Source organism: Crocodylus porosus, unplaced genomic scaffold (genome assembly GCF_001723895.1).
Source record: "Crocodylus porosus isolate Cpor-Errol unplaced genomic scaffold, CroPor_comp1, whole genome shotgun sequence".
NCBI classification, from domain to species: domain Eukaryota; kingdom Metazoa; phylum Chordata; order Crocodylia; family Crocodylidae; genus Crocodylus; species Crocodylus porosus.
Window position 1 is genome coordinate 15115793 of NW_017728950.1, and position 11338 is coordinate 15127130.

Sequence of the window (11338 nt, forward strand, 5' to 3'; positions counted from 1 at the left end):
ATTCTGTACTCAAATATCAAACTGAGTATGTGATCTTCAAGGGCTGTACACTCTGAGTTGATGGTCCTTTAGTCTTCACTGTCCACTTAGGTACTTATGTTATAATTGTTTTGTTATTATGCCATAATCTGATCAGGATTTGTGCAGAAGCTTTGATAATCTTAAAAACAAGAAACTGAAGTATGTACTGAAAAGAAACAGGTGGTCCCTAGCCCTTAAAGTTATCCTGACATCTCGTACATTTTACAAATTAAATTTCTATGGTTCTTTTGCATGGAATCTTCCCAAATACTGATTAAAATGTTCCTGTTAATTTTAGAAGAACACTTTCTATTTCTCAAGCTATTCAGTGCTTTCTTATTTTAATCAACAGTACATTTTATTACTACTCTGAAAGTCTTTGAGCATTGGCAGTTGCTAGTTGAGCATGATCAAATCAGGGTCACTATTTGAAGAGCAAACCATGTAAATTGTACCATCAGTACTGAAAAACTACCCGGGCTCTTTTATAACAACTTATTTCACAGTTAAAAAAAATCACAGCTATTTTAGCTTACAGCATGGTCCATTGCATAAGCAAAATTGTTTCTCTGTTTTGGGAACCATCACTAGTAAGCAGCATAGACTATCTTCTTAATTTGGGACAAAGCAACTCACTTCAAAAAGTTTAATGATGAGATCCTGAACAACCTAACTAAAGCATTTTGCGTATGTCAACTATCAGTCCATGAATATTGCATAATATTTTAATCCTTGAATAATACAAATACGCAATTAACAATCAAGTACAGTACGTAATGTAAAATAACGTTAATGGGAATACAAGTAGAAGGCTTTTTTTGTAAGAAAATCCTGATAAGCCTTTGATCAACTTTTATTTGTGGTGCCACCTGAGTTGACTGCCACTGTCAGTTTTTTCAGTTGATTAACCTGTTCAGTTTACCTTTGTTTTCACAGATTATGATGACATCAGGGACTGTCCAATGTCTCTTTCAGTAGCCTAACTTCTGATGGACAGAAATGCATTCTAATCCACATTACCCACACTAAATTCATGGTAGATCTTTTTAGGAGTTTACTTTAAAAATCTCTGTTCCTACAGAAAGGTGGCTCAGTTCTCCAGTTTTATTCTAAAAGATAAAATAGGCCCTCACATATTCTTTAAGAAAATGGTTTGCCTATTAATATATTAAAAATGTAAACAAGTGTCATATACAGGGGGTAACTAATGCATATATAAACATTGCCATGCATTGATATCCCTTTTAAACTGAACATACTTCTCATTTGCATTAAATGAATCCAAATCAATCTTACTGTAATGGCAGGAGCACCGTTCCCAAGTTGGTCTTTGTTTTGACATTCATTGGGCTAGCTAACATTCATTCTTTCTACTTCTACTCCTTAATGTTTTCAGTTCATTCACAGGCAATGTACTGATCAAATCCTGCTGTTATCTGCACTCTGATTTCCAGCAGAGTTAACGAAACACTTATGTTTCTGTGAATGACTTGATTTCCTGTAAAATTTGAAAATCTGTGCATGAATCACCATTTCCACACATTTCAATCATTTTTTTAAAAAGCAATGCCAATTTGAATGCCTAAAATCCAGTTACAAATGTTGTTATGAAGCAGCCATTATGCTTCAAAATCACGTAAGGTAAGGGTATGTATGTATGTGTACTCTGCATTTGTTTTTATAAAGTGTTTACATCCTATTGAATTTATATAACATTTCAATTCAAAACACTGGCACTGACTTATCCATTTTCTTGCATCTTAGTATCTATTAAAAAAAAAGGAAAAAGAAACAGTTGTTAAGAACCACAGCATATTAAACAAACTTATTTGCTTAATACCAAATTAGTATTTAATCAAATAAATCTATGTTAAATCCAGTTTATGCATTAACCTGAACATAGCAGTACAAAAGGGATGAAAGAATCTTTTCTCCTTTCTGTCTTCATGAATGCAGCTATTTTCTTAAACTTTGGGAGCTGAAAAAGGGAGGTGCAAAGCAAAATAACTTTGTATAAATAACTCCTCCTGACACTGACTTTAAGTGAAGAAATGCTGTTACTGGGCATGCTAATTAATCTACTATAGGAGATGCTGTGAAAGCTTCCTTTCACAGCTCTACCAAAAAAATCATCACTTGACCTGCAGTTGTCAGTTGTCCTGTTCTGCTTCTCAGTCTTCCACAAATGCAGGTGGTAAGAACAAATAAAGGACTAAGCCAATTATGTTTAACTTGGGGCTTTTATGACATGAGTGTGATATGAACCTAGAATCTCACAGGGGTGAAAATATGTGCATCATTTTCAGCCCAGTTTTATAAGTGATCTCACAGTACAAAGTACTTTTTAGTTCATTTCTGCTTTAATTGACTACAAAGTACAAACATCAGAAGAGGTAACAAAAACAGCAGACAGAGTGCTCCTGGAAAAAAGTATTCTGGATAGATTTTCTGTGGCAGCAACATAATACATAAGGAGGTGTTTTTACTGTCTTAAGCAGATAACTAAAAGTCTTTTAAGAGGTTTGGGTGATTCTGTGTATAAGCATCAGATGAGCAGCTGGAGGTTTGTATGTGTGGAAATTCACACAATGGTTTAGTCAGTGTAGCACTGAGAACAGTTATAATAGCAGTAATCTAAAAATACCTATAAATTGTGTCAAAGATTTCAAAAACAACATCTTGTCACAAGAATTTTAGGGGGTGTCCTTGCACAAAAAGAGGAACAGATCTTGATAAATGTTTTTAGGGTCCTAATTGTTAACCTTCATGTTATGAGTTTATGGTAGTTGCAAACAAGAATGTACTTACGGTGAAATTGTGCAACCAGAAGCATATGCATGATGGCCTGTATATCGGATATCGCATCGTACTACATTGTTGGAGTAATCAGACTCTGGTACCAAATAGCTAGGGTTTACACTAACCTGTGAGGAAGGAAAAGTAGTGTTTACTTTAGGGCTTAGTTTGACAAGGTAGTTTGCAAGCTTAATAAGAATTGCAATTGTTTCTTTAAAGAAATAACATACCTTCAGAATTATAACCTGCCTGACATCCAACTCCCCAAGTACCTCTCCACTATTCATCCCCCTTCTTTCCCCCCACCCAGCCTGTCTCTCACCCACTGACTCCTCAGTTTACATCTTCACTGACTGCCTATCTTGTATGCATACCAGCCCAGCCTCTGGCTTCTTTACTTTTCATTCCATCCTGTAAGAGCACACACCAACTGCAGAGACTTCCTCAGCCTGACTAAAGGTTTTTAAACCTAAAAGCTTGCTTAAAATTTTTTTCCAACTATTTAAGTTGGTCTAATAAAAGATATCCAATTCACCCAATGAACCTTGTATACCTTCAAAATGTAATTTCCAGGTTTTACATCTGTAATATCAATCCACTGGCAATCTATATCAGCATTGTAGGTGTCATAGCAGCCAGGACTCAGTCCCTAAAAATGTGGATAGATAGAAACAAGTGAGTCTAAGGAACAATACTTTCAGATATTAGCAGCACTAAGACAGTGGGGAGCAAGAGGGAGTTAATACTATCATGCTTCCTTAAGGCACATCACTGAGAAACAGAATTATTGCACATCAGTGAATGAGTTTAATAGATGACTTTGAATTTAAATACTACCTAGCTTTGACACATCACAAATGATTACTTTGTTTCTATTGTCAAAAACTTATTAGAACATACATTCACAAAAGCATTTAAAATACAATTTTCAGGACTTCAAATAAAAATTCTGAAATACACCCAATACTTTTTTCACTTCCATGATTATTTCTGAAAATGTGTATTTGATAATATACACAAAATATTTAAGCATTACTTGTAGTAAGCAATCCTACTTACTTATACATATTACTAACTCTATGACTTGGTGTTGTTTATTTACAGTCTTTTCAGACAAAATAAGGCTTAACCAGATTTGTAAGCCTCAAATTATATTCCTAATATGAAACTGATTTGATTGCCAGTGGCAGTGTCTTTAACTCCTCTTAAGCTACGTGCTTCCTTTGACATCAAAGTTAGTCTGCAGCCATTCATAAAAGTGAAGAACTTTCTTGTAATAGGAAAGTCATGGAGTTAAAGAGGTATTTTGATATGTACTCTTATTAGGAAAATAGCCTAATAATATAATATTGTTCAAATAAGTAAAGGTTTTGAAATTTCAGAAGTGATCGCAACAATTTTAAGGAAATCCAAAATGGCAGCAGAAGTGTTTCCAAACTGATCTACACAAAAAAAACACCACTCCATTGTTAGGAACAGAAGAGGAATTGCTACACAGACAGCATACCACATCTTAGATCCAAGATCTTCAACGGTGACTAATATAGGCTGTTTTAGAGAAAGGTGTCCTAGAGAAGTGTTAGACTTGTAAGACAAAGCTATGGAGGAACTCCCTCCTAACTCCAGCTGGTATTCAACTTGTCCCATTCCCTGTTCCAAGTTTGAGGCTGGAGCAAAGTTTTACAGTCCAATTACAAACTCCTGAAAATATGGGTTTCCAATGGAAATGCTGACACAGCCTTGACTAGTGACATAAATACTCCAGCTGTAAAATATATTCATTGCTTAGTTCAATGATGTTGTCTGCACAAGATAAAAATATATTTTTAAACCCTCTTCAAAGCTTTTACATATGTAGATCATGCATTCAATGTAGGGTTTAAATGTGGACACATCCACCAATGCAGCATAGCTGGTATTTCCCAATGATAAAATTACTACCTCATCTCTTATTTTTTCTTTTTTTTTTTAAAAGGGACATATTTTACTGGCTATGTTCACACAGCTCCCATTTTCTTGAATGGCTGTAATACATGTGAACAGAACAAAATGCTATATTGTCATGGACTCCTTCATGTCCTTTTGATAGTAACGGAAGCAGAGGCACTCAGCATTTTATTTTACAACAAGATCGGAGAGAATTAGCCATTGGTTGCAGCCAACAGCACACTACAAATTTAGTGGACATATCTGGACTTTAACCCACCACTTCATTGTCCCCAGTCCTGGGATACCCCCTGTAAGATGACAGTGCAGTACTCTAGATGTAAATGATATTAGCTTGGTGTCTGTTTTGATGTGAACTACCTGCCAATAAGCTTGGTTGCAAGAAAAACTCAGGACTCTCTAGTCCTAGAATCCCTTTCATGCCCGATGAGAAAGGACAGTACAACTTCTGCCACCCTAGCCTTATACCACTAGGATATCCCCTATGTTGGGCCGATTCTATCAGATCTGGTCAAGGTACCTTAGAATTGGAACATATATGGATAAATAAAAATCTCAAGGAAGACAAATTTCAAGAAAAAAAGTTTGTTCACTTACCTGTGTATGTGCTGTACATGCATATCGTCTATAATATCCATAATCACAGGAGGTATCTTCAAGACAAAAACTTGCTTTGTGTCCTTCTGCAACTTTTCTGTATGAGTTGGCATCCAGCAAGTCATAATGGCTGAATTCATCCATGCTGTGGTAATGTCTATTAAATGATAGGTATATTAGTAGAATAATTTCAGATGTAGCCAATACATCATTTACTCATCTTGGCACTGATCATATGTTCTCTGTTTAATCCACATACTAAGACAGCTCACCAAGTTCTTTTTGTTACTTACAAATTGTGGATTAGTATATTTTCCTCTGTAGGCCTGTCCTTCAAGTTTTTATTGTTAATTATTATTCCAGTTTTCATTCATTGTAAAAAGAAAAAAAAACTTGTATTCGAGTTGGTAAAGAAGAGGCTGTACAACTCTTTCGATTTTCCAAAATTTCCTGTTTAATCTCTCTTACAAAAATAGCAAATACTAAATTATTCACATTTGACTGGTACACATTATAAGTCTTTGCCTTTAGGAATAGTTTGGCTGGGAATGATTACCTTACATGCTATGAATTCCAAAAAAGTTTGCTATTTCTGAAAGTTACTGAAGTGTTAGGGTTATTTTTTTCTATTTCTGGCATTCCTCGTGTGATATTTTATAAGTTTATCAGCAAACTATCCAATCTAAATAGAGAATTTACATAGTATATATCAGATACCAACAGCCAATAGACTTGTTTACTTACTGTATATAAATTGAAATGTGACGTCTCAGTGTGTTTGATCATTCTAAACTACTGCAGAAAAAACTGCTTGCTTCATGTGTGCTGTTCCTGTGTATGCTAAGGAGTACTGTAAATCCTATCTGTTGGCTCTAACACCATTTTTCCTTGCAGTTTTCCTTTTCTCACATAGATGGAAAATGCAAACTGAAGTCACCTCCCTCAGCAACTTGCCTGCATTCTACTACTGTTCCCTTAGCACACTGTGTATTTGAAAAAGAAGAAATTAAATAATTCAATCACCGTGGCCCAAGGAATGATGGTAATAAAAAATTACCATCTGATAGCTAATCAGTCAAAAATTAGTTGGTACTGTTCTTTTCCTCATGGACTAGTTTGTGGCATAGGAGTAATCACCAAAATTGTCATTTTCACTGGAAATGTGTTTGAAGTCCCAGGACTGAATGAACATTCAAAGTGGACTATTTTCTGTACCCTTTGGGACAGGGTTGCCCAATTTCAGATCACTGTCCATAAAATCAGCTCTCGTATGCATTAACTTTACTTTTTATTTACAGCAGTCATGAAAGGTTTTTTGCTTATGGGAATTGTATAAAAAAATTGTAAGCCATGAATAAAAAATTGCCTATTCTGTGCTAAAAATGTGTCTTGATAGTAAGTTTTCCAGCAAGAACAAAAGCAGCTTTGTACGTCTGATCACCTGGAGATAAAAGGCCTGGTCCAAAGTTGGCTGGATCCACAGGAAGTTTTTTTTCCTTTTTAACCTCCCTTTGACTCCCTTTTAACTCCTTTTGTGGAACTTTGGAGGCCCACAGTAACCTCATTCCCTTTACTGCATTATTGCAAGCATTTAATTATTAATGATTTTAGGTGCCTACACCTGTAGAATAGTACTTCAAAAAATGTGAAGTAAACCAAATATACTTTCTCAGTGTACTACTTATGAACCCAATACAAAACAGCTGAACATAGAGCAAGGTTATACATTTTTATAACTATAACCCTTGATAAAGGGTACAAGTGTTGTTTTGTCAGGTCTTAAAATGTTATGATGTTTATTTTGGTAAGAGTCCAGCAATTCTTCAGGGATGGTTTTGGCTCAGAATAGCAAAGTGAATGTGGATATGTTGTGGCATCATGGAGATTAGTGGAGTGCCAACCTTTTTGACAGGCATGCCACAAGTTAGCCCTGTACCCTTCCCAAGTGCAACTCTAATCCTCCCTTGCCCAATCTGTTGCTCTGCTTTCTGCTCCCTACTCTGTGCTCCCTGCGCAGTCTCCTGTGCTTTCTGCTTCCTGTCTTGTGCTCCCAGCCTGATCTCCTCCCAGCCTGATCTGCTTTCTGCCCTAGTTGCTGCTATACTTTTTGCATGTCTCCTACCTGATCTGCCATGTGCCATACAGGTTGCCAATGCCACTTGTAGCACTTATGCCATAGGTTTGCAACTCCAGTGTAGATGTGTGTGATGATAATAAAGCCATAGGGTTTTATATGTGCACAAATGCTTAATACGAATAATTCCAATACTTGTGTGTTCTCCAGTAGTAATCAGAGTGCTACTTACAAATCACTGACCCATGAAATACAGGGGTCACTAAGAGGACCAACTGACCTGCAATATTATAGTGTGTGTGTGTGTGTGTGTGTGTGTGTGTGTGTGTGTGTGTGTGTGTGTGTGTGTGTGTGTGTGTGTGTGTGTGTGACTAAGCTTACATTTAGTGGAATGAATAATAATTTTAATAACTTTTTTAATTAATTCTACTTCTACTAATTATCTACTAATTTAGCAAAGGAGATGAATGAATATGCCTTTATATCTAAACTTATTTGCTCCTAGACTTCTGTATTTACAAGTGAGTTAATGCCATTTATTTTAATTTGATTCTCCATCCTTACACAGATGAACTAGAACCATAAAATGGGAGGGACTAGTGAAATCCTGAAGTCTTCCTTTCCCCACCAGAGAGTAGCAGAACACGCCACATTACAAAAACCAGGTAATGAGGAAAAAAATAATCAGAAAGGTACCATACTGGGCACTTCACTCACTGGTGACAGCTGTGCCACTCCCATGAATATCGGGGTCTGCTTGGTAGAAAGTCTGATGTGCCTTGATTTTTCACTCTTTGAGGAAATCTCAGAAGCACTCGATTATCATAGTCTCTGACGTCTGACCTGTAAGCTGAACTGTAAGGATGCAAAAGAGGCATATGTGTGTTCAGAAAATACCAAAGAGAAACTTTTAAATGTTTCTTAAGTAGGTCTTGCTATAAACTGACATTGATGATTTAAACGATACTCTAGTATCACAACTACTGAAAATTAACTAAAAATCCCAGGTGAAATGGTCATAAGCCATTGGTATTAGATCCATGCTGTAATAGCACTGTAATAGTAATAATTCACTGCCGCTTGTATTGATATTAATGGCAGATTTTGCCCTTGGTAAACAAAATTTTGAAATCAGTTGATACTTAGGGAAACTAAAGGTGTTTAACTTGTGGTGCCAAGATTTGGCACTGCTAAGTAGCAAATGACTGTATAAATGGCTTTTTATACACTATACATGCTATAAACCAAAATATCTTATTGTCACAGCCACAATATATTTTGTTTTTAGTATAGTTTAAAAGGACACATTTATGCCTAGGGCTTGGGCTGTCTTAAAACAATTATGATCTAAAGATCAATAAAATGCTTTTCAAATAACTGTTACTGTAAGGCCTCCTTAACCAACGAAACACTAAATTATTTATCCGCTGCGTGGAACTCTTTCCAAAACTCAGCTGACACAAATTTATGATGCTAGTGAATAAACAAAGCTGTTTTGCATGATAAGGCACTACATAAGTTGTTAGAAACGGCCTTCATTTCAGTTCCAATCAAAACAGGAAAAATCCTTCTTTGCCAAGTGGACTGGGATAAACTTGATAGCAATGGTTTTGTTTCAAGTTTGAGAGTTGTTGCAACCATTTTTTAAATGGGTTTAAACCTTACAGGGGTTGCACCATATAATTTTGAATTGCTTACATTGATTACAAAGCAGCATTTCTAAAAGAAATGCAACAGGATTGTTGGTTATTAAGACTGGGGAGGAGCAGAAGGAGAGCTGAAAGGAAACAGATTCCAACAAAAACCATAGACAAGGATTTTCACGAGTGATGAGTCATTTTGGGGGGCAGTTCAGTTATGCTCCTTTAAGAAGCCTGCTTTTTTAGCAAGCTCTCCTCTCCCCCTTCTGAAAAGCAGGCCTTGGCAAGACCCCTCAAGGGAGTTTGGCTCTGTAGTCTGAAGACATCCGAAAGCACTTGTAAGTTTATAAAATCTTGTGCTGTAGATCTTCCTTGTTTGCCTCTCACCAAGGTTAGAGCAGCCAGGCAAGCTAAGGAAAGCACCACTCTGGGGGCGGGGGCAAGGAAAAACAGCCATAACTGCCTACCTGGCCAGGCAGTTCTCCTCAGCGGCACACCTCAAGTTGTACATGGACATCCTCTGCACGTATGTGGACGCCTGGATGTAATAGGGATCCGGGACTAAGTCAGGGAGACCTGCAGTGCATCAAACCAACCACACAACGGCAAGGATCAACCCGGGACACGTCTGCAAACAGGGAGCTGTGCTCTCAAGCAACATGCAGGGGGAGGTCATGTTGGAGCTAAGCTGTGATGGGGGTTGGAAAACCGGGCTTGGAAGAGACTTTGGGAGGCCATCGTTCTAGGCCAAACCTTGCTCCATGCAGGACCACCCCCAACTAAATCATCCCACCATGGCTTTGTCTACTCAGGTCTTAAAAACCTCCAGGAATGGAGATGCCACCACCTCTCTCGGTAACCTGTTCCAGGGTAACTGGATCTCATCTGACTGGGTCTCAGTCTTAACCTATTCTCCCCCGCCCAGAACTGAAGGGAGTTGTAGCTCCAGCCATGCCCGCTGTGCCCCTATTATTGCACGGAGGACTCCTGCCCATTGTGACATAGGCACAGATCACCTCTTGCCAGCATTGCCCGGTCTTAAATATGAAATTATTGTATTGGAAGCCCAAAATGATCACATTTGCTAAGAGAGTAGCCCATACTGAAAAAATATGCAAATAAGTATGCAAATCAACCATCATCTTATTTACTTCATATTGCTCACTGTAGCCAGTGAGTAAGAACTGGGTCATCAAAGCTGAAGCATTTTTTGATTTTGAGGCAAGCAATCATAAGAAAGTGCTGCCAGCAAACCCAAAAGTCAGTTACAACTCCCTTGAGAGCGACCTGGGTCTTGCATAAGCTCCATCAGTGAGCTGCCTCAGAAAACAGCCTATGTTTTGAAACCCAGGGGAACCACACTGTTCTTTACCTCCCTTGCACACAATGAAGTTTCTTTTCTTTCTGGGTGTAGGTTGTAGCCGTGTTGGTCTAAGGACACAGGCAGACAAGGTTCTTTGGGTGAATCTGATATCTTTTATTAGACCAATTTAAATAGCTGGGGAGGGGGGAAATTTAAAATGAAGGGTTTTTAAACCCGAAAGCTTGCTAAGAAAAATGTTTCCAGCTATTTAAGTTGGTCTAACAGAAGATATCAGATTCACCTAAAGTACCTTGTCATTTCTAAATTGGTCTAATAAAAAATACCAGATTCAGCCAAAGAACCTTGTCGTGTCTCCCTGGAAGAACTTTTACGATCCTTGAGCTCTCTTCTGCCTAAAGAAAAGTGCTTGGACCCAATAGCCTGCAAAGCAAGCTACTGTTGTTTGCTACTATGTAGTTGGTCTAACGGGGATCGAGGAGAGCCAGGTCCACGTAGCGATCCCTGGTAAAATCTCGGAATGGACAAAAACACCAAAGCGTGCAACAATCAAGATCCGGACGCTGTTTTTGTCAACAGGAGAGAAGGGCTGTGATAACAGCTGTCGCCCTTCGCGCCAGTGTTTTGTCTGCTGTTGCTTTTTACACCGACGGGGCCACAAGCTCTGTCCCCGATCCGACACGGAGCGCTTTCCCTACGCCGGGCCCTACTAGGGTTGCAGCGCCGGAACAAGCGGGCTCGGCCCCTGCCTGCCAGCGGGGCGCGGAACGGGCTCTTACCATGCTGGAAGTAGCCGGTGCCGTAGCCGGGTCTGTACCTGCTGCTCTGGCGCGGCCTCTCGTACGTGTCATAGTAGTTGTAGTAGGGGTTGTCGTCCGTGTACTTGTAGGGGCTGTAGGGGTCGTCGCCTACCATGGCGTCCTCCCGGCCGGGCCGCGGGGC

At 38.5% G+C, this 11338-nt stretch overlaps 1 protein-coding gene across 2 annotated transcripts; it reads right to left on the minus strand.

The window, feature by feature from the left end:
* Positions 1-732: 732 nt before the first annotated feature.
* On the minus strand, positions 733-11332 carry LOX (lysyl oxidase). 2 transcript variants are annotated; one of them, XM_019555223.1, is made up of 7 exons: positions 11176-11332; positions 9543-9651; positions 8153-8290; positions 5362-5518; positions 3371-3466; positions 2830-2945; positions 733-1788 (listed from the first exon to the last, which is right to left on the minus strand). In XM_019555223.1, the coding sequence occupies exons 1-7, from the start codon at positions 11309-11311 to the stop codon at positions 1782-1784; spliced, it is 759 nt and encodes a 252-aa protein (XP_019410768.1). In that variant the 5' UTR covers positions 11312-11332; the 3' UTR covers positions 733-1781. The 2 variants fall into 2 exon arrangements, with proteins under 2 accessions (XP_019410768.1, XP_019410769.1); XM_019555224.1 differs by lacking the exon at positions 733-1788 and having other exon boundaries at positions 2826-2945.
* Between the last annotated feature and the right edge of the window lie 6 nt (positions 11333-11338).